At 39.7% G+C, this 24,109-nt stretch overlaps 1 protein-coding gene across 3 annotated transcripts; it reads left to right on the top strand.

The window, feature by feature from the left end:
* The first annotated feature begins 3,357 nt into the window (after positions 1-3,357).
* LOC121189684 (potassium voltage-gated channel subfamily A member 10) lies at positions 3,358-17,822 on the top strand. 3 transcript variants are annotated; one of them, XM_041050080.1, is made up of 3 exons: positions 3,358-3,558; positions 14,012-15,706; positions 15,804-17,822. In XM_041050080.1, the coding sequence occupies exons 2-3, from the start codon at positions 14,197-14,199 to the stop codon at positions 15,857-15,859; spliced, it is 1,566 nt and encodes a 521-aa protein (XP_040906014.1). In that variant the 5' UTR covers positions 3,358-3,558; positions 14,012-14,196; the 3' UTR covers positions 15,860-17,822. The 3 variants fall into 3 exon arrangements, with proteins under 3 accessions (XP_040906014.1, XP_040906006.1, XP_040905997.1); XM_041050072.1 differs by having other exon boundaries at positions 14,012-15,992; positions 17,259-17,822; XM_041050063.1 differs by having other exon boundaries at positions 14,012-17,822.
* The last annotated feature ends 6,287 nt before the right edge of the window (positions 17,823-24,109 follow it).

The following is a 24,109-nucleotide window of genomic DNA, read 5'->3' as shown; positions in this document are numbered from 1 at the left end:
TCAACCTGAGAACATGGGCCTTTGTCAATGAGCTGCATGTGGATTTCAAGCAGCGAAGTGGACAGATGGAGGGCTTCATTAAAAGTTGCCTGCTGTGACGAAGTTTGCTGTTCACTTTTTGTCTTTGTGGAACTTTCAGCGAGTAAAGGAGTCGGTGTCAGTTAACCTTACTTTTCATTCATTAATTCAATTGCTGTTAACTTATCTGCCACCTAGTGTCCATGAGGAAACATGACTTTGTCTACAGATACTGAACTCAAATAATTTTCTCCTCTTCTTAATGTAACACTGTGATTCTGTGTCTGTGTTTGTTTTTGTATTTTTTTCCTCAAAAAAGCATTGGATACAAGCCACCCTGTTGTTTCACAGTTAAAATATGCGTGTCAAAATGCTCTATATATACTGTTTACAATAAGTAAAATACAGCCCTCAAACTATGAAGAGCTCATCTTACATGGCAGAGAAATCATCCCACTTTTATTTTTCTGTCAGCAAGGTTTGCCAAAAATTGTGGGATTCCATTAGTTTTTGTTGTTCAGAGGCAAAAACAAAGACAAAAACTGAAAGAAAGAAGTAAAGAAAGAAAATAAAGAAAATGACACACATTTCTTGTTTTGCTTTCATTTTGTACAAAAAAAGACAGTAGTTTCAGTTTTCTTGCTTTATTACAGTAAAAAAGAAGTTCTGAGACAGAACCGGTAAAATGTGTTGGTGAATATTAAAGATTCTTTTACAGTTCTTTGTATGTGTGGGCATAAGTACAATAATAGTCAACACAGTGAGGTCTTGGGCAAATGATACCCACTTCTTCTCCTCCTTCTCTGTACCTCCACCCACTCATTTCTCACAGACATGATATTGGGGGCTTAAAATATCCCACCAGCATAAATAATTCATAAACTCAAAAACCATGTTCTACAATCCCTCCTGCTCTCCAGCTCTCATTTCTATTTCTCCCTTGTTGTTTGGTCCCTGCTGGTATTGTTTGTCTTTCTGCAGGTGTGTTTTTATTATTCTGTCTCGCAGGTTCAAGTTTGCTTTGTCGTATGAATGGTTTTCTACCTGCCTGTCTACATAAAAGGACACTGTAAAACACAGATTTACAGATGTGGTCACATAGGCGCACTGGACACACAAACACACGCACACACTGGTCGGCCCTTTGTTTTTGTTCTTCTTACCTCTTAGTGTATTGATTGGGTATGCATCAGAAGTGGATTACATAATGGGTGGTGACTGGAGAGCATTAGCAGTCCATGGTTACTTAGCTTTAGGGTTCATTTACTTTCCCTCCATCTGCTTGATCTCCTGAGTTCTAACCCAATCAAAGAAGAATACAATTCACTATCTATCTATCTATCTATCTATCTATCTATCTATCTATCTATCTATCTATCTATCTATCTATCTATCTATCTATCTATCTCTATCTCTATGTATGTATGTATGTATGTATGTATGTATGTATGTATGTATGTATGTATGTATATAAGACTTACACAAAATGAAACAGGTATTCCACTCCAATCTCTCTCTTCCTCATCTTCTCTTTAGCTTTGTCTTTGGCCTGTTTTTGTGACTCTAATGGGGAAACAGAGCAGACACAGAGTGTTGGCAGTGACAGCTTTGGGAGGAATAGGAAAAACAGAGAAGTGTGAGTGACTGAGAGAAGAGCAGGAGATCAGGCCTGTTGAGACATGTCGTCTAGGATTCCTGGAAGAAGACAGCGATACTCATGAATATGGATTGCGTTACTGGAAACACACATAAACAGCCAAAAATATCCAGATTTGTTAGGCTGTGTAAAATGGAAAACTATCAGTGAGAAACATGCCAGAAAGTTTATCTTTTATCCATACTGATAAATATGTAAGATAAAAGATCTGCAGCCTTCAGTCTCCAGATAAACATCATTGACTGGAAACACTTGGAACCCAGTTATTCAGTCACCCAGAGGAGAAACAGGGTTTTATTTCCAATAGCATCAGTGGAAATTTCTTTAAACAAAACTGGAGATGATACATCACAATCAGCCAGTGTTTCTTGGGGATTGATACGCTATATTCTTTACCTGACAAGCTGTCCAAAACTGACATAACAGCAGTAAGTCAGACAAACTAAATCAATCAGAACAAAAATTTACAGTATTGAGAACTAAGGCCTGAAGAGTGACATTGGCTTGTGACAGAGTGCAGTGCCACCAGTAGTCTGCAGAGGGAGGTCTATCCATACTGTGCACTTCTTCCCATTTGACTCTGAAACTGATCAAGGCCCAGGAGCAAGACAGCTGCATCTCCTCCCAAGTCTAAGGCTGAACCCAGGTCCAGGGGTCAGAATGTGGAAACATCTGTGCCAGACACATCCATTTAAACAGTGATGATGGGAAATTAATACGAAAGCAAGCAATGTAGTAAATCAATCTTGACCCTATATGTTTGAAGTCCATCTTCAAACATATAGGTAAAAAATACATGTTAAAAAATTGTATTAATTATTATTATTAAACATGAGCTCATTTAATTATTGAAGCTGCATAGTGAAGCTGCATTGTGGGTAATGTAGGCACCAGGCAGGCCATGATAGGAAGTAAGAATATATGGAATAAAAAAGATGATTTTGCTGTTTCTGCGGCATCACTCTGAATCTTTTTTTTAACTGTCCATCATGAGTCCAGCAATGTTAGAGGAGTACTTTTTAAGCACAATTTTATCCCTTTGTGTTACTCTCCCTCTGAAGCAGGTCAGAAAAAAAGCTCTCCATTGAAGCCCAAACAGGAAATTTCATACTGAAAAGACAATAACTTTGGAAGGTACCCATTTGCACTGTCTTGTCATTGCAAGTCAGACTGTTGAAGCCTCACATAGATTAAGGTGAACTTTAAAACAAATTTTAACAAAGATTTTTCCTACCATCTCTTATAATCAAATCACCCCAGGAATGATCTGTTCAGGGTCAGCATAGACATTAGTAATAATTAAAGCGACCAATAACACTATCAATGTCCACACTGGTCTGTCAGTATTGTTTTGTTTTGTTTTGTTTTGTTGGACTTGAAAAAATGTGAACCTGTCCTTTTTTCACTGTGTTTAGAAATGACTACGTTATCATGACTGTTGGTGGTCAAGAGAGCATAAGGCAGCCTGGCAGAGGTTAGGAAACAACCCTTTTTTTAATCTCCTTAGTCTCCCTCTCTCTGCCCCCCCCCCCCCCCCCCCCTTTCTCTCTCTCTCTCTCTCTCTCTCTCTGTCCTCCCCTCGAGATAAAGAGATACAGCTTTGGTTGGAGGACGAAGAAAAACAGGGATTTTGCAAGAGGGAAATTGGCCAAATTAAACGTAATCATGTTGTTGTTGTTATATCACTCGCACATCTGGCCCCAGGGTGATTGGCCGGGGCACCTCCGCCGCGCCTGCTGTCGGCGCGATCAGCCCTGGGGTGACAGGAAGCGCGCTGTGGTCAGTCGATCTAGTGTGCACTAACCATGCCTCCGGCACGGCCCGGAGCGCCAAACTTTCACCAAGAACGCTCGGACGCTTCTAGGATCGTGACGGCTCCAAAGGTAGGCCACTTTCCGTCTCCTCGAACAGTCTGTTACAACAAGTGCGACAGGTTGCTGTGAGACCAGATCGTCCGGCACGATCTTTTTCTTTCTTTTCTTTCTTTCTTTTTTTTTTTTTTTTTAATTCAACCAGCTGTTGCACATTCGCGCTGCTCCTGTCTGTCGTTAGAGAAAATATCACATCCTACTTATTTGACATAACTTTTCGTCTTTTTTTTAGACTCTAAATAAACGATATAAAGGAAAACTTTATGTGAACTGAAAAGACGGAAGAGGCACGTGGCCTTTTTTTTTTTTAACTCAAAACAAATTTTTTCATCGATCTGGACGAACCTCATATTTTTTCCTTGCTAACTTTAGTGTATGAAAACTAACATTTCTCAGTGGGATATGTGCTATGTCCATGATTGCCAAAATCACAGCTTGTATTGAGGGCTGTACCGATACAAGCTTAACTCACATTGCTCTTTGTAGAGCATTCTGTCCTGTGATGCTCCATTAGTTTCCCCCTTTTTCATCTTGTTTTCAAAGATGTTCGGGACTGAGTAAATCGAGCACCTGTGCTTGCTTTTTCTTAGACTAGACACAGGCCCTGCATTATGAATATAAATAGATATAAAGCCTACACATAGTGTTTGATGAGTATCTAATACAGCATGTATTTAATGTAAGATTTTGACCTTCAAAGCATACAGCTGTTACAAAAAATGTTATGGAGCTGAAAGAATAATGTTTTAAATGTATGCAATGGAAACCCTCAGGTCAGGAGCTCCCCTCAATGCTTCGTACCCCTAGACAGATGAAATGGCATGCCTCTGCAGAAAGTCAAGCTGCTCTTCTGCCAATCTGTCGCCTAGTTGTTCCTGTGCATGTCAAAAACACTGGAATATACAGCACATTCCATAATGTGCTGCTGTATTTACTGTTTGCATTTACCTCTGTGATATGTGGTGTTTTATGTAGCCATCCCCTCACATTTCCTCTGAGTTTTAGCCTGAATTGAGGTTCCTTGAATGCTTAACTGTTTCATTCACTCCCCCATTTTCCCCAGAACACTTCAACTCCGCTGACTCTTCTCCATCCTCCACCCACTACATTTTGAAGTCCCTTAGCAACCTGTGTAAGGCACAAGGCAGAGAAAAAATTGTTTTAGGGATGTAAGTCTTCCTCAAGCCAAAAGTTTATTTTGGTGGGGAAGCATGGTGGAAAGTAAGTATGCATAAGAATAATGTTTTTCTTAAAGTATGGTTTATTTTTGATAGGTTCTTCCATTATGATGATCACCAACCAAAAGCCAGAGAGAAAAGAGGTCTGTAGGAGTCAGAGGTGTACAGTATGTGTTGTGTTTATTTTATAAGCAGATGTGGAGATTCACTCAATGTGCATGGTGTAGTTTGGCATCTGTATGTGTGTAGGTGGTGTACATGTGTGCATTGCTTGTTTGTACACCACCTGAGATTAGTGATATGTCATAGAGAGTCAGACCAGATGGCCATATTTTCCCCGTCTGGATCTGACGCAAAAAAAAGGCTTCTAAAAAAATAATGTGATATTTCTGTAAATGAGACAGACTTAATCCCCACTGTGAAAGAGGAACACCAGGGTGGGACTGAGAGGTGGGGGAGGGCCTTGTGACCGGGGTTGGCAGTGGGAGGGATTAGAGTTTGAGTGTGTTTCATCGCTTTTGAGGTAAAATTAAATGATGATATTTAACCTCCTGGCTATGCTCTGTGACCATATAACTTGTTACTATGTGATGATGTACAATAGTAAAAAATATGTAACTGAAGATGTTAAGTAACAGGAAGAGAAATGTATGAATGTTTGGATGTTAGGTTGGTGCAGACATGGCACGACATTGCTGGTGAAACACGCATCACACAGACTTCAAAGGACCACTCACATGGTCTGGAGTTGTTCCATTATTTTTCAGTGACAATGAACAGCACCTTTTAGTGCAACAAGTAACAGTGGGGGGAAATAATAACACTTGTAGCCTGACAAAGCCCGACAAAATGATTTATTAAAGACCCTGAAAACGTATTTTCTCAATCTAGTTCTTACTATAAGTGATGCCTATGCAAATACCATGTTTTCTGCCAAACTAAGTCATTTTTGTTACACTTTTATGTTCCCTTTTTTGTTTTGTCCAAGTTTAAAAATGCAGATGTTACTGACTTTCGAGCACCAATCAGAATTGAGTAAGATTTAAATCTGATGAGAGTGGGTTGGTTTTTTGGTCACTTCCAGTGAAGTCTGGTAAAACCACACCCACACAGTCTTCATGATGCAGATTAGTTCAAACTGCTCTGTAAATGAAATCTAGAGATGTCTCTTGGATGGAAATATTGAAAAATAATTAGATGTGAGATTTCAGTGTTTGACCTGATGCGTTGTAAGCTCGGCCCTGCCTTTGTCACGAAAAAAGAATTGTACCATGTATTGTTTATGTATAACTACGCTTTGATAGTGGCTGGCCTCTGGCTGAGTTTCCGCATGTGTGTGGTGTGTGTGTAACAGTTTCATCCAGACAGACCAGACAGACCCATGCTGGCACATCAATCTTTTTGTCAACCTCTGTGCCAGTAATTGAGGATGTCCTGTCAAAGCAACAAGAGCTGATTTGCCTGTCTCTGTTTTTTTTTTTTCACCCAGACACACCAACAAGCAGTTTAGTCCTTGTCCATATTTAGAAGCAGTTTAACTGACTTGTACCTCAGACATAGATTCTACATTTGTATTTTTCTAAAACCAGAACATGGCAGTAGGCTACATCTGTTTGATTTTCTCAAACAGTATTTTTATTCATTCTTCTGACTGAGTACATAACAAGGGGCTGTACCTGTTGGCAAACCTGTGTATTTGCCTGCAGTTTTGGCAGCGTTTGTGTGCTGTTTTTAGATGCTCTACAGGAAGTTTTTAATTTATTAGGAAGTGATTTTGGCTGTACTTTGCTCGTGCTGTTGTTGCCGTTGTTGTGTGTGTGTGTGTCTTGTCAAAAGGCCAAGGGAGGATTTTGGTCCCAGCTGCTGTGCACTGGGACTTGGCCTGGAGCCTGCAGACACACCCATGTCAGCATCAGCAGCTTACATCTTATGAATGCCTCGCGGAGACTGCACGTAGACAACAAATCTGTTCCAGGCAGTCATATGTCGTACGGATGGGTAATATGAGCAAAAATAATATTTAGATGTTTTCAATATATTTTTTCAATATATTCCACATCACAGCTTTGTTTAATTCAGCTCCATGTGTGGCATCCTAATTTATGTATTGGTGAACACTTTCAAATCTTGAATTCTTTATGCTTAAAGTGTCTATTCACAATGGGCAGGACTGATCTGTGGGCAATAATAAGCTCCACTTTCTCTTGGAATAATTTTCTTAAATCAGCGCCAACACGTCAAGACACAGAACACAAGACCACCAACTTCCCTGTCTTGGGGTTCACATCATAGTCATACTCATATTCATGGCTGTTCCCCAACAACAGTATTTGGAAATTAAATTGACCTGAGGCAAAGGGCCATTAATGGGAAAGTTAAAAGTGCTATTACAGAGTGTATGTAGAGTATTTATGATCAAATTTGAACTCTGCAACAGTTTCAAAATAATGTTGTGGAAATATTTCAACCAAAAACATGTTTTTCATATTTTAACAACATAAAAGAGTAAAGTAAGTAATAAAGGTAAAACATACATGCAATAAGTACTTTTGTCTACTTCAATGGGCATTTACATAAAGCCTCACGTTTAATAGTGTGAAGCATTAATCTATTCAGCTATGCTAGATATGGCTTTCCTGGTATGGTCTTTGTTATAGAACTGAGTACTTTAATGCGTGTGACTGTGTGTTTTATCTTTGCTTACTCTTCTCTTAAGTTGATCTGCCAGTCAAAGGGTGATTTCAGGTTTATCATTAGAAATTCAGTACAGAAGGGAAGCAGGATGTTGAAGCACACATACACACACAATCTCACACTCATACAGTAAAAACATACAGTGAAGCATCACCTCATGTAACCGCCACACACTAAAGTACATTGAGGGTCCATTTTGCATCTATTTTTAGCTCCATTAATGAGAAGCGTTTGGCTTTGATTATGAGAACTGCATTACCAAATGGACATTTGTAATTCACATTTCAGTAAGTGATTTAAAAGCTCAAGAGAGAGGGATAAGGTTATGATATTCTAAAAATCTGTTATTCGGATAAAAGATGTTGGATAATTAAAAATATATTCTCAGTTCCCATCTGTAATAGGCCTACGATCTGAAAATGATTATAGAAGGCTTGTTTGTACTGAATAAAAATGAGTGACTTTGTGTACAGTAGGTTTGTTTGTTGGTGTCTGTTTTTGTCTATTTGCATGCACACATTTGTTTTACTTTTTATGTGTGTGCTTGTAAATGTATTCATTTTCTATTAACAGTTAAACAACTGCATTATCAATTTACACTCAGTAGAAACAATATGACTGCAGAAAAAAGTGACATTCATACAGAGCAGCACAAGGTAAAGGTGTGGAAGGGACATTTTTAAATGGAGGTGCAAGTGACAGTAATTTTCATTATTGATTAATTTGCCAGTTGTTTGCATGATCTATAGATAAGCTGTTTTGTCATTAAAATGTCAGAAAGTAGTGAAAAGTGCATTTTTCAATTTCCTGTAATCCAACTGTGTTCAAATACCTTGTTTTATTTGACCAACAATGCATATGACAATGAGTCAAATAGTCACATTTGAGACAGAAGATTAGCATTTAAATTGAAATTTTTGAAAGAATTAATCTTAAGTTCACCAAAAAATCTACTAATTAACTAATCATTGCAGTTCAAAGTGGTTTTAGTTGCCTAAATTTGACCTAAGCTTTGAATGTAGTTTGTTTTCCACATATGGATTCTGAAGACATAGCAGTTGTGAGAAGTTAACGAACATTTTGCTTGTACATCTGTACATTCTGGTAGACTAAAGAAATATGTGACTCAGGAAGCGTTATATGTCTCCATGTCTGTGTGTGGGTGTGTGTTGCTTTTTGTGTTTGTGTGCCTATCTGTGATGGCTCGCTAGTATCTGTGTTGATCTGACGGAAGAGATCCCTCGGCTTATGGCACTGAGCTGCCCAGCCTGCATTAATCTGCTTAATAGGGTCAAAACTCTGGTCCAAAAATACCAGCTCTACCAACCAATGCCCTCACACAGCCAGAGACCCCCCCCCCCCCCCCCCCCCCCCCCCCCCGGAACGCCACATCATAGAGGCATAACAAAGGGTCCAGCACATAACATCAACCATACTGTATTTACAGCTCCTGCATCCACTGTGGTAGTTCTTCACACAGAATGAAAAGTTAACCATAATGCGTACACAGTTGTGTGAGTGCACTTAACAGATACACCAGCTGTGCTCAGCTGCAAACATCTGGCACACTGCAGATTTATTCTTGTGATAATGAATATTATTCAGTAAAGTATGTTGGAATTTGGACTTCAGTTTGTGAAAATGAACTGTCATTTAAAGGAGATCATTTTGGGTTTGTTCATTATTAAGCAGGAGACAGACAATTAAAATAACAGCAGCTGAGGCCACTTTCAGTACATTTGCATAACAGCACAGGATGTACTTTCTACAGTGTATAGTTTAGCATGGTATTATTATTGTGCATTCATTTGCACAGATGTGTGTCTTCACACCGTGCTACTTTACTGGAAAGAAATGTAAGCTACTAGGGAATGCTTTTACTGTGCTGCACTTTGTCTAAACCAGTTAAGATGAAAACACTGCATGCGCCTGATGCATGTTGAGGCAAAGTGGTGTTGTATTGGTTTATACAGCAAATCCTCTGTTGAATTAATGGAGACAGAAAGGTTTTATTGCTACTAAATGTAAAACAGTATTTTGAAGTCACTATATGACATGTACATGCATTTCTTGCTGACCAGCTAGCAAAGCATTGGGTTGTAGTTAAGCTAGATCTGCCTGAACATCTGTTCATGTTTACATACATGTGGTAAAGTCGCAGCGGTTAGCTTGCTAAAATGTACAGTTGCTCAGCACAGCCTGTTTTACCATGTTTCTGATGCAGATTCCCATGTTGTCCCACACAGGCTATTTTTTTTTCTCCCCACTATGTGTGTGCAATGCTTTCCTGTGTTTGTATGCATTACAGCATCACATGTAGAGGGACTTATCGGTTTCTCCCACCACGACTCCCTGTGTATTAATAGCATGGCAAGAATAGTCAGAACACCATGGGTTGCGTGGGCCCCATATGACACTGCTGTTTTTACGCCGTCCTACAACGAGTCAAGGTCACACAGCCTCTTCAGAAACATTTTGTCCTCTTTGCTGCACTGCACAGCTGCTTGTGTTTAGTCTCTTTTTCTAGTCTTTTTCCAAGCATCGATAAATGTACAACAGAATATTATAGAACAGTCATATATTTGTTTATATTTGTGTATATTTTTTTATTATTTATTTATTTATTTGGTCATTTTAACCCTCAAACCAATTCTTTGCCCACTTCTGTGTTAAACCATTCTAATCCCAGACTGTAGCACAGTCTTTTTCATTTTAAATGTTGTCATTAATTAAATGAAAACAAGTCAGAAGAGCAATCTTAAATTCCAGGATAGAGGCAAAAGTATATTTGACTTTATTGTGCTTGAATGCTTAAAGTGCTTATCAGTTTTATTACTGTCAGGAGAAATTTGTGTTTTGGTGTCAAAGCATTCATCCACTTTATCTACTACATCTGCATATTTTTGCCGGTGTGTATCCTGTAATTCAAGAACAAATGTACGGTATGCATGACTGGAATCTAAAAAAAAAGTTTATCATGTGTTTTATATCTAAATCTTTACCCTACATTGACTTTGTTTATAGTTTAGTTGTTCTTTTGCTTGTTTGAGCATTTGCAAATCCAGCACATTTTCCGTCATCCATCAACATATGTTGATATGCAACACATAATCAAAGGTATGTAGTAAAAACTAGTAGAGAAATAGAAAAGTTCTGTTTCCAGGGGTCCCTGAGAATTAATCATTTTAGCATAATTTGAAAAGTGCTCATGACAGGTTGTCAGTGCTGAGGCTGTAAAGCACAAAAATACGAGTTTTACATTCCTGCTAGGGTGCTTTTAATTCACAAGTCACAAGTCAAATTGAGGGGCATAAAACAGGATTCAGTCCATCTCACAGTACATAAATATTCATGGAAATGGAACAAGACATGTTGACAAAACAGTGTTGACAAGACTCTCCAGAGAAGTTGTTCACACATAGTCATGGAATTATGAGAGTGGAGTGGGAGCTTCCTTACATGCCTCTATGTGCAAATATGTTTTACGGTGTGAGGACAGGGAGGTATGGCCGGGTGTGCCTGTGTGTCACTGTGTGGAATTTGACATAAGATCATTTATAATCTCTGAGGTTGTTAAAAAGATATCTGGGGGCACCTCAAGAGATCAAATTTCCACCTTTTTTCTCTGCTCTAATGATGACAGGTGTTAGACATTAAAAGTGCATGTTCTCGAGGTGTACAGCTTAGGCAGAGCTTACAGTGAAAGAAGGGGTTAAATGAAGTGATAATACAGGAGCTCTGCTGAGTTGAAAGTGAAAGGTAGAAAGCTGTGTGGGGCGAGGAAGGGTGAGCTTCGGTTCCTCTGCCCATGTCACTCTTTCATCATTCTTTCTTTCTCTGCCATGTTGAACATGTTAATGGAGCTGTTGAACATCAATTATTTATTGTGATACTGTAAATAAATCAGATTTGGATATGGCCTCAGCGTGTACATGTGTGTGTGTTTGTGTGTGTGTAGGGTCAGCGAGTCAAGCATAGAGAGATCTGAGGATCTAATCGCACCGTTCCAGTCTAGAAGGCCTTGAGCACATCATCCAGATCACTGTGAGACAGTTAATGACACACATGGCCTGATGCGCAGGCACACGTACACACAAACACATACATATGTATACTCACACATGCACTTGTATATAAAACGAACAATCTTTAGTTTGAGATTGTTTCCACTCTTTCTTTGCTTTTCAGTGACCTGTGTGCATGCCTCTGTGCATGTGTTTGTGTGTGTGTGCATGTGTGAGCATGTGGCCTTTGCCACAGCTCTAGTTTCTACTCCAGCATAAGGTTACCCAGTGTAGTCTGTGATAGATTAGTCATTCTGATCCCAATTCGGGAAGGAGCAGAAAGCTGCAGCAGGGGCAGAACTTGTGGAGAACCCTTTTCTCCCTCTCCTGTTTTTGCTTTTGACAGCATGTTGTACACAAATGGTCTGTAGACTTCTTGCTAAATAAGGTAAGGTGTGTGTTTCTGTTTGTAGCTCTGTCTGTGAGCCTGTCTGAGCAGTTTAGACTGTGGTTCCCATTACTTAGATTATTCCTTTAACAGGAAGAGAGCTGACTGTGTATTGACGCTTTTGAACACTTCACATATCTTGAGTTAGATTTCAGTCTGTTTTTAATAGAAATCAAAATTGGAACCTAAACATATGACTCTCAACAGATAGTGTGCACTGCTGGAATTAAAGGGTGAATTGCTGAATCAGTGCAACCATCTTGATCTGTTTTGGAAACAAATTTGTCTTTTTGGAGAATCAGAGCAGTAAAACAGATTTCAATTACTTTTAGAGACAGAAATTTAGAGTTGTCAGTTCTTTCTGTAGCATGCAGCAGATGGTTTATTGAATTATTGAAAAAACATTAGGAACTGGTCAAGCAGAACCACATCATTGGCTAATTTCCAGGTATTGATCTAAAACAAGTGTTTTGTCGGTGGAGGCTGGTTTGCATATTCTATTTTAAGATCATGAGAAAGTCCTGGTTGCTCTAAGGGTCAGATTACGTCATTGCAGTCGTGTGGCTAAAGAGGACAGGAGTGAAGGGTTTGATTTGACTGATCATTTTACTTTTTGTGTTGCTCAGTGTTGGGGCCCTCTATTAAAGCTGGCCTTGTAGCTGTCTAGTTCGAGCACAGCTTTTCTTTCTTTTACCCCCTCATCGTCATCTGTTTCTTCTGCCCTTGATAAAGCACCCCTCTTTCCTTGTCAGAGCTGCTCTCTCATCATCCTGTCTATCCATCCACCCACCTATCAACTCCCATTCTCTCTCACTGTCACTTTCCTTCTATTGCATTCTGTCCTCATTCCACCCAGTCCTTCCTCCCACATCCGTCTTCCTAACAATTTTCATGTCATCCTCCTTATTGACTCAGCTGGCCCATCTCTCTCTCTCTCTCTCTCTCTCTCTCTCTCTCTCTCTCTCTCTCTCTCTCTCTCTCTCTCCCAGCAGGATTGGTATCACTGGCATTGGTTTTAGGTGGTGACTCATCTCTGGAGTCTTTAATTAAACATCTGCAGGCGTCAGCACTCGGTCACACACATACACACGTGCAGTACTGTACAAGCACAATACACACACACACACACACACACAGAAGCACACCCAGACAAATGCACACACGCACACTAATGCATGCATGCCTCACAGATCAGTTTACCATTTAATATTATCTTTATGCTGATGAAAAGTTTGGGTAAATTTAAAAGCCCAAACAAACAGCAAAAGCTGGAACAGAGTAAATGAAGGGGCAGAGTCCAGTTTAAATGCGAGCCCTGGTGTCTGGAGGAAGTTAGGACCATGCTGCCACAACACAGCCAGTTAATTATGCACTAATTACAGTTACCCTGCACTGTCCTCTCCTCCTACAGTCTGCAATGGGGTCACTTCATGGTTTGTTCCTTGATTCCCTTTCCCTGGGGCAGGTGTTTTGTTTGTGATCAAATTTATGGCTGAGAAAGAGAAAGAATGTGTATACGTGTATGCCAGTGAATGTATGAGCTAGTTAATAAGAGATATTGTCTATGTACAATAAATTATGAGTTGAAAAAGGTTATGTTTCATAATTTGGGTGAAAAATATCAGACATTTATGCCAACAACTGGACACAGTGATCTAAACAGTCAGAGATATTTTAACATTTAACAAATAAGGCCTCCATTAGCTACACTTACATCCAAATGCTCGGTTACTGTTTTGTTTTATGTTTGTTGTTTGACTTTTTCACACTTACATGACTCATCACACTGCCTCCACAATAACAGACTGTGGAAAGAAGTATCAAGGACTTTACAACTACATCTTTCTTTCAAAAAGAGAATCTCTTCTTTATTTCTTCACGCATTCCAGCTGCCTCACCCTCGTCCCCCTCTTTCTTCCCTCATTTCTGTACCTCCCTCTCTCACTCTTTCTTGTCTTTCTGTCCCTGCTGGTTTCCAGAGAGATGGGTATCTAAGAAACAAGGAGTCATGATAGAACATGTGCTTTCAGACGTCATGTTGGCGTCACCTGATGACAATTAACACAAAACAAATCCTTAACCATTGACAGAAACACACTGACTCTCTTTCTCTTTCTCTCTCTCTGTCTCTCGCTCCACAGGTGTTAAGGGGGAAAAAAGAATAGAGGGGGCTGTCAGTTTGTCCTGTTACTGTTAGTGCTGCTGAAGACTGGATGCTCTGGTACTCTGCTGCTGAATCCTGTGACTGAGCCTCCTGTCTATTTGTTTGTGTGTGTGATTGTCTTATCCTGGGGTCCCAAGGCTTTGCACTGGCTGAAACGCAGCCATGGAGGTGGCCCTGGTAGACTTTGAGAGCCTGGATGACCTTAATGGAAGCCTTGAGGATGAAGTGGACACCTATGCTGATGAGACTACAGCTCTCACAGTTGACCTGCCCCCAGAGCAGAATAGCCCAGGGGGCAACTACCTACTGCAAGCCCCTCAACTTCCCTCTACGCCCTCCTACCACAGTCCTGTGCCCTCTTGCCTTTGGGAATCCACCTCATCTTTGCCCATTCCACAGACACAAACACTGGGAGTACCACAGTCCCCAACGATGCCAACCCCAAGCAGGCGGGGGCGCAGTAGCTGTGCCAGCATGATCTCCAACTGGAAATTGCTACTGAGCAGTGAGGGCACTAAGGAAAGTGAGATGATCTTCAGCCGGCTCACTAAGGAGTGCTGCGAGGATCTGTTTGTAGATAAACGAGGGCTGGATGATGGAGACCAGAAAGTTATTATCAACATTGCTGGTCTTCGTTTTGAGACACAGCTCAAAACATTAGACCAGTTCCCTGATACACTGCTAGGAGACCCTTTGAAGAGGATGGACTACTTTGATCCAATGAGGAACGAGTACTTCTTTGACCGGAACCGACCCAGCTTTGACGGGATCTTGTATTACTACCAGTCAGGGGGTAAGATCAGACGACCAGCTAATGTTCCTCTTGATGTGTTTGCAGATGAAATTCTGTTCTATGAGCTTGGAAGCGAGGCCATGGAGCAGTTCAGAGAAGATGAAGGATTCATAAAGGATGTTGAAATCCCTCTACCTAATAATGATATGTATAGGCAATTCTGGCTTCTTTTTGAGTACCCAGAGAGCTCCAATGCAGCTCGGGGCGTAGCATTGGTGTCTGTTTTTGTTATTGTCATATCCATCATTATTTTCTGCATGGAAACTCTTCCAGAATTCAGAGATGACTCTGACCCAGTGTTGCCCACAGCTGTACAACCTTTCAACCAATCCAGAGCTTACACTTCCGTGGCTCCATCTGGTGTAAAGCCCACAACTTTCTCTGATCCCTTCTTCATCATTGAGACTGCCTGCATTGCTTGGTTCTTCTTTGAACTGTGTGTGCGATTTTTGGTCTGCCCCAGCAAAAAGGATTTTTTCCACAACCTCATGAACATGATTGACATTATATCCATCATCCCCTATTTTGTTACTCTGGTTACAGAATTGGTCACAACTCCACAAGAGAGCTCAGGACAGAACATGTCTTTGGCCATTCTGCGTATCATCCGCCTTGTCAGGGTGTTTCGTATATTCAAACTGTCACGTCACTCCAAGGGGCTGCAGATCCTGGGACAGACTCTGAAGGCCAGTATGCGTGAGCTTGGCCTGCTCATCTTCTTCCTCTTCATTGGAGTCATCCTCTTCTCCAGTGCTATCTACTTTGCTGAGGTAGACGAGCCTAACACACAGTTTGTCAGCATTCCTGATGGCTTCTGGTGGGCTGTGGTTACCATGACCACTGTAGGCTACGGGGACATGTGTCCCATTACCATGGGGGGTAAGATGGTGGGCACCTTGTGTGCCATAGCAGGTGTGTTGACCATTGCTTTGCCTGTTCCTGTTATTGTTTCCAACTTTAACTACTTCTACCATAGAGAGACAGAAGCAGAGGATAAGTTGCCCTTGGCAGATGCTGTTGAACAAGCCATGAAGGCTGAGACAGGTACCAAACAGGGTAGCAACACCTCACTCAACATGGCCAATGGCATCTGGCAGAGTGACAAAGGGAAAGAACTGTAGAAGGACACTGTTAAGGAGAAGGAGAGACATTGCCCCAAAATCAGGTGAGAAATTTTAAAGAAGAGAATATAGATGAAATTATCTGTAATGATTTCCATCAAATAATGGTGTAAGGAGATATCTTGTTTTTACCTACTGAAAAATATGTTTTATAATGATATACAGGACATACCGTAAATACCTCTTTTGTTGTCTATTATGAAAATGTTGAAAATAACAGACAAGCGGAAGAATTCACTATAGTCATGTTCAGGATTGTATGTCGGCATACTTGTATTTCAAGTTTACTTTATGTCAGGATCCCTCTTTTAGTTGCGTAGAGGCAGAAAAAAATCCCTCATTGTCATAATTTAGAAATATGTTTGTGTACAGTTGTTTTTATAATTTTGGTCTTATTTTCATTGTCTTGGCCATTAATACAAACGATTAGAACATTTTGCACACCATCTAGGCAAGGACTCTTAACTTTAAAAAGCTGTGTCCTGGAGCCATAAAACAGAATTCTTAGACAGTCTTAGAAGACTTAGGTTCAAACCAGACAAATTTAATAAAAGGTAAAGAATAAAGACACACGCCACAAGCCAAAATGTTTATATTTTTTTAACTGTTTATTGCATTGCAGAGCCACTAATTGGTTCAGCTTATAGGAATGACCTGCTGAATGACCTTCCACTGCTGTCAGTAGCTGACAACTCATCAGATTTTTATGATGACTTATAGGTTATGGAAAGGTGAGCAACCTGTCGTGTGTGTGCAACTCACAAGTCCTACAAGTTAACTGAGGCAATGCTGAAATTGAGATTTATATTGGACAATTTGGGTAAAGGGTTTTATCTCTCATATTCAAAAATGCTGTGTGAGGCATATGTTCTGTTGTGCCCAGTAGATGCTGCTGCTGCCTACAGATGAACTGTGCAAACTCATAACTGACAGGAATGATGGCCTGTTCTAACCAAATAAGACCAAGGTTTTAAAAGAGAAAAAAAAATATGAAAAAAAAGTCACTAACACAATTTTCCTATGTGTCTTGAATGCGTAACTTGTGTATAGTTTCTAGATCATAGCCCTACTGTGTTTGTTTGTTTATTTATTTAAAAATGTATCACAATTCTATTTTATTTATTCAGTCTCTTTGATAAGTAGCTTGGGTAAGAATCCTCCACAATAAATAGCAGTCTAAATTATTCCACAGTATGTATCATAATGGAGTGCCTTAAATTATGTAATTGGGATACTGTTGAATTCGCCATACATAATCTTACCGTAATACCTGTTCATCATGCATATCTGCTCTGTATTTTTTATTTCAGGGTTGAAAAAACACAGTAAGTGAAAGAGAGAAGGAAGAGGCCAAAGATAATTGCTGAATACAGGGAATAAAGGGAACCTTTGCAGGGCCAGGGGACATAAGGTCAGAATGTCCCATGATCTGTCTTATTTTGTGAGAATGGTTTTGAATTATACTGTATCAGTGTAATGTCATAGTGATATGTTTTATGAGTATTTCTTTTATAATGTGTTTTCTGATTATAAAAGAAACATTGGAAAGTAAGTGATGTATAAATCCAGATCCAGGAACACAATATTATCTCAATATAGCTTTAGACTTGTGTAATGTCTGAATTTCTGGTTGAGTATGGTCAAATTAAGATTATATGCATTTGTATGTGTTTTCTGTGTGTTTGACAATCAGCTTCAAGGCGATAATGATGATTATAGTGATTACACAGGATATCAGTTTATATGATGTAGTCCGTCCCTTGTCTGTAAAGTCACAGTTGTACAACGATTCAGAGTTAGACTGACCTGAAGTGATTACCTGTGTCATCATGGGTTCAAAAGGTAAGAGTTTATTACACCAACAAGACCATTACACTGTATTTGTATTTGTATGTATGATAACATTTCAGTATATGATTTACTGTTATGTAGATGCAATATATTCTGGGATTTTAAATCGTGTCTTCTCACGTTTTGCGCGTTCTATTGTGTTTATAGAAGGGTGTGTGATTGTGTGCACGCAGACGTGTGCGTGTGGCAGACAGAGGAAAAGAGAGAGAGAAGGAGTTGGCGTTCTTGTATTTTCTCCTTATCTCCATCGGTGTTCCCCTTCAGGGAAGAAAATCCCTCATGTTATATAAGATTTCGTCATTACTTTCAGTAACCTGTCTCTGCTTTCACTGTAATGTTAGTGCCGCTCAAACACACACACACAGACCAAGGTAGAGGTCACATCAACAAGGCAAGTGCAGCAACCTTATCACTGGAAGTCTTCCAAACAACAACAGGATGCCAGTCTCTGGATGGCATGGAGTCTATGAGCTATTAATGCTGGCTAGCTTCACCTGATACCCTTCTCTCTAGACTCACCTCAACACCTTGTTTCAGGCCAAGAAGGCTCCTGAAAGCTAAACCTATGGATTCAGTAAATACTTCAAGCAATAAATTGTGGAGGGACTCCAAATGGTACTGTTAGAAATAATTTCCCCATTTTATTTAACATGTAAAACGATATCTCACAGTCACCAGCAGGATCCTAAAATAAGCATTTGCTTCCTTCCAGTGTGATACAGTGTGAAAAGCAACTTGTGGTGTAAAAAGTGAGTCTTCACACAAATAACAATGAACAAAAATGTTCCATGCATATTCAGATTAGGTAGCTGGTGGGCAAAGTGGAGGCTATGTTCCTGACACTGTATTCAAGGAATAGTAATCATCATAATAAGATGGTGTCTAACAACAGTAACAGACACAACAATAAGGTGATGAGAATAACTGCCTGCTGCAAATACATATTCATATAGTTAATTTTTGTGTGTTGCTAATATATATAAACGTTTCCACAGGAATCATTTTTTAAATATGCAGAATTCTTGAATTCATTTTTTAAAAACGGAGCAATTAGGTGTAGACGCATTTCTTTGGTGAGCTGTTGTTACGGTGAATTCCTGTGCAGCAGAATTAAGTAGCTGAATTACATTTGTAGCCTTGAGAGACATAAAAGAAAATCGGAACTTGGATGCAGTAAATACTGTAACGACATAATTGAGATATAAGACGTGGTGACAAGTCTTACAGTGTTCATGCAGAAGGAGAAAAACTGAGCAGATTAGACTTACAGGGTGTATACAGTAAAACTATCAAAGCAACTTTTGAATTTCAAGAAATGTCTAATTAGCAATGCAGATTAAGCTGTACTTGCAGGCAACTTTAGATCTGAATTTTATTCTGTCACATCACAACTGTTGTGCTATTATGCAGAGTTGGGGAACAGTAACACAAACAGTGTTTTGAACATTTCAGGCTCTCTGAAAGCCGCTGAAGAGAGTAGATGAGTGTTATCTGACAACTCTAGCAACCCAAATTGTTTTTCAGCTGCTGTAGTAAAACTGGTTGCATTTCCTCCAACTTGACAACAGGAACCCTAAACGGGGATGTATGACCCAGATTATGACCGTAGGAAATGAGGGACATCCAAGGACAAAGAGTGAAAACAGAGCTGCTGATGAAAAGAGAGAAAGGAGGGATGAATTACACTTGGGAGGAGACGAGAGCTGAGAGTTCACACGCTACCTGGTCTTTGGTAATGGACTGTCAGCCACATAGATAGGTTACAAGTAGGTGCGGAAATAGGTTGCAAGTGAAACAGATATCTGCCTTGCACATAAATCTGTACGTTTACACACACATGCTCTCACACACAAATACACCTCTGCTGCGAAGCAAACTGATGTCCTAGCGTGATGCAGCAATTTTTGTAATTTTTGAAGTACTGAATGTTTAGTACTCCCCTGACAATATACATTCAGTAGCCCTGCTCAATGTCAAATTTTCAAACACTTTATCCCTGAAGGCATTAATTTGATATTTGAACGAAGAACAGTCTGAGAGTAAAATAGATTTTCTGACTGGGATGAAAATAAAAACCTGATGAGGCTTGTCAAGAAAACGTGTCAGTCAAATTCAGAATCTGAAGAAGCGCATCTTATTCGCAAGTTCTCTCTCGATAAAATGGGAGAAATTTTTGTCTTCTGTGTATAAAAACTCTTCTAGGTTCCTTTTGTTTCTAGTTTCCCCAGTGTCGTTACCATTTGAGAGGGAGCACAAGAGAAACGATTTCATCCGAAAGGCCGCTTCAGCATCCAGAGCTAATGTCAGTTCTTTCCTCTGCCTGCTTTTCCAGGGCTCTGTCCTCATATTACTCAAAATGAATGTCTTCATCAATACATAAGACATAATCTTTTATCCCCATCAAGCATTATTTTACGATCATCATTTAACGTGATACAGCTGGGTTGCTTTGCTCTGCTTTGACCTTGGTTCAAAAACAGTAAACGATTGTTCAAGGATGTATTCAGCTCTTACTGTTAAACCATTTTACACAATTTAACAGAATTACAGACAGCGCCTTTTTGAAGACAGGATCTTTGTCTGTGATCATGGTCCACGTTTATAAATTGGCAATAACAGCTCTACTTTGAGTGGAAAAATTGTTGAGTCTTGTGATTTCCTTGAATTCAAACTCAAATTTGAAAAGGACATACTAAGACATGTAAGGAGAGATGTTGCTTCCACTTCAGTGTAGTTCTAATTGATGTCTATTTTTATCTTGAACTGGTCAAACAGTGCTTGCCTTGCTTGTCATGATGGCACTCCACTCCTTGTCTTATTAGTTTGTTTTTGAGATGTCGCAGGCAACATCAAGTGCGCTGAAATTTTTTTGAAGTGAAGGTTTGTCTGTTACTTCATTTCAAGGGAACCACACATACACAGTATCCTCCACTGTGCTATATATGCACACAGCACTCCCACGCATATATATATAAAATAGGAACGCATTGGAATTCAAACACATAATGAGGTCCAGGGCAGGAGTCAGAAGGAGTGTGGGTCATACACTGGTGCAGATGCAACAACACTCATGATCCTGTTTGTGGAGGTGACAGTAGGAGTGTTATCTTTTGCATGCAGTGTTTGAAGTTAATCTCCTGGGACGACATAAGATTAAACCGTTGGGCTCCCAAAGGCCCAAAAATACACACACACATATACTACACACACAACCAAACAAAATACACTTTCACACATTTATACATTACAGAGATGCAGATTTGAGCCAAAACTAGATTGTTCTGCTGTTCCTTGAAGTGCTTTCCAGCAGTACCCAGTTTACAAAGTACATTTCTTTTACTGCATTTTCTGCCTTTTACTGATGAAGCGCGAAAGAACTGAACTACTTTGTTGGCTTTTTCAAAAAAGTGTAAAAGCGTAAATGTGTGTGTGAATTTGTGTGAACAAAGGGGTGAATCTGCATAGTGGAAGATCCCTGTCAAGTGCTTAAAGATGCATGAGAGTGCTCCATCATTAACGAGATGCTTTGACGGAAAGTTCCACAACGGAGTGAGAGATATGGGGAGCGAGTGAGAAGGCAGACAGAGGAGGCCACAATAGGCGTAGGATGGAGAGAGAGAGAGTTTGTGTGACACAGAGGAAAGAACTGGCACACAGTTTATTTCTATCCAGGCTGGGGCCTCCCTCCTCTGAGAGTCATGCTGTGTGTGTGTGTGTGTGTGTGTGTGTGTGTGTAGGTGTAGGTGTAGGTGTAGGTGTGTATGTCCACAAAAAATTCACACATTTGATACTTGATATTTTCGATTAAATGTGAAAAGCAAAAATTATAGAGGATGCACATTTTATAACTTGATCACACAAATTGCACTTTATCAGCATTACTGTGACAAGTTGGCTTAACTTAAATTATCATTATTGTGATTATTTTCCAGTATATTATTCAATATGACTGCTTGGCTTAGCAAGTATTACAATTAAGGATAAGAAACATTTCACATTAAGTAAAATCAGTCCATTCAATCAGTCAAACATATATTGAGCAGCCAAAACAAGCAGAAATTATAAAAATAAAGCTGTCTTATTATATTCTTACAATAATTATTTTAATATTGAAAATTTATATGGGTTGAACTGAATAAAAGAAATGCATGCAAACATGCTCAATTCTCATCTTTAGTCTCTGAAAAAAGGATGTTAGGAGTAAATTGAACAGAGGGTTAATGTGAAGAGTCTGTTATTCCTGTTGTCTCTCACATGGAGGTGGCTGTTATCAAAGTTCTTATATAGTAGGGCTTGTGACAGGATAAAGCTACATGGGGAAAGTGAAAGAGCAGCGCCTGCCTATCCATCCCTACCATTAGCTAGCTATAAGAAGAAGCTAGCTCACTATTCTCAGTGCTAACATCATAGCAGCATGATTGCTGGTGTGTATTGAGATGATGATTTTGTGTTTGTTGCCTGAGTGATTTATAGGCTTTGTTTTCTGTATACGAGCTGTTAGCTTCTAGGGGTATGCTGCTTCTAGAGCCCTTAACCATTCAGACTCAGAGCCCAACAGAATTTAGAGGCTGCTGTTGCCGCTGCTCAGCAAAAGTTAGTCAGTCTTGCTTTAGCCCTCAAATGCTCCACTGCAGCATCTGAGGCCAACAAATGAGGCTGTGGCTGAATTTGGCATGAATGTTTTTAATTGTGTGAGTGGAATACAGATTGCCATGAAAGAATAACACAGGAATGGGGGTTAAAACATTCTCTTGTCAGACCAACTCAGAACTCCAACTCCTGCCAGGCAGTCGATGACGAATTCTTGGAGTTTTTCCGACTAGTTGTCGTCCCTTCTCCAGAAATGTGACAACCACGAAAAATAATTTGTCCTGATCCATAAAACCAGTTTTGCAATGTTGCAGTTGTTTATCTTTTTCATTGAAAAGCAGCTATAACAAGGAATGGGTATTTTTTTAACTGATTTGTTTTCTTTGTGGAAGGACTCACAGACTGATGATAGTCAACTTTGCAACAACCTTTCAATAGATTTAAAATGGTGAAATGACTTACATATTTTTAATGTAATTAACAGATATGAATTTATTGCGCATTTAATCCTGAACCTATGGGCATTACACTGCAGCACATAACTCGCTAGGAAACACCTTCTAAATTAAAGGGATGATAAGATAAAGAGGTAAGATGTCAAGAGAGGATAGAGGTGAAGACGTGAAGAATTAAGACAAATGGAGTCCTGCCAGTCTGTTTTACAAGGAATAGACGTTCCTCAGTGCTGGGTATCATCATCGTAAGACCGTTTCTTCATCTAATTAAGTGGGTTCTAAATTTGGAAGATGAAGGAGGAGGAGAAAGAAAAGATTAGAAACAGAAAACTGTCAATCTGTTGCTGTTTCTTAGTCAGTTATGTCATCAGGTCCCGCTGAGTTGGTCTGAGACACTGAGACATCATACACACACACACACACACAGACTCATTCATTAAAACATGTAGGTTGTTCTCCCTAGTGAAACCTGACAACATCTGCTTAGGTCTGTTGATTGAGAGGACAGAATTAATCTAAATTATCCCCCAGATCCCACAGATTACTCATCTCCAAGACAGACAAACAGGCTGATAGTTGGTCACATAAGGCTTGGGCCTCTTAAGGCGAAGAATTTTCTAGAACTTAACATATCTGTTCACAATTTTTTGAGATGTCATGAAATTTAAATAGGACTAAGAGTCTACAGCAGTTCTAGCGAAGCGATTCTGTGAGGCATACATGCACACATATCGTACTGCAGCAGGCATGTTTGTGGCTTTTTTACATAGAGATGGGTGTCAAATGAAAGGAAAAATGGGCGTAAAGGGTTTTAGTAAGTCTAGCAAGTCTCAGAAACACAATTCAAACTAAAGATATTCCTTTATTGTTGCTTTGATGATGAGGCTGGACTGCTCTGTTTAAACAACAGCATTGTCATTGCAGTAAATGGAGTGTGTTCAAATAGTGCTTTTATCCAGGGGGTTTTATGTACCACACACTCACACACCAGCTTCTGGCCTAATCAGGGGGCCCAATGGTGGTTAAACACACTGTTATAATCAGTCATTGTGCCCATTAGTATGAATAGATGTTTAACACATAGCCCATGTGATATTACAATGTTAAAGTTGCTAGGAAACTAAATACAAAGAAACTCATTATACAGGAGTTTGTCCTGGAGGGGGAGTGTGCTGAGGAAAAATATATACCTGCACCGCAACAGGATGTGTATCTGTAGGAGTTTAAGGCCAGTGTTTGGGATGTTGTGACATATTAGTCACAAC

Source organism: Toxotes jaculatrix, chromosome 2 (genome assembly GCF_017976425.1).
Source record: "Toxotes jaculatrix isolate fToxJac2 chromosome 2, fToxJac2.pri, whole genome shotgun sequence".
NCBI lineage: Eukaryota > Metazoa > Chordata > Actinopteri > Toxotidae > Toxotes > Toxotes jaculatrix.
Note: the sequence above shows the minus strand (reverse complement) of the source record. Positions and strands in the feature narration are given on the sequence as shown.

What these genes read in the sequence shown, in the direction of transcription:
- LOC121189684 (XM_041050072.1), top strand. Translation starts at nt 14,197, where the DNA reads ATGGAGGTGGCCCTGGTAGACTTTGAGAGCCTGGATGACCTTAATGGA.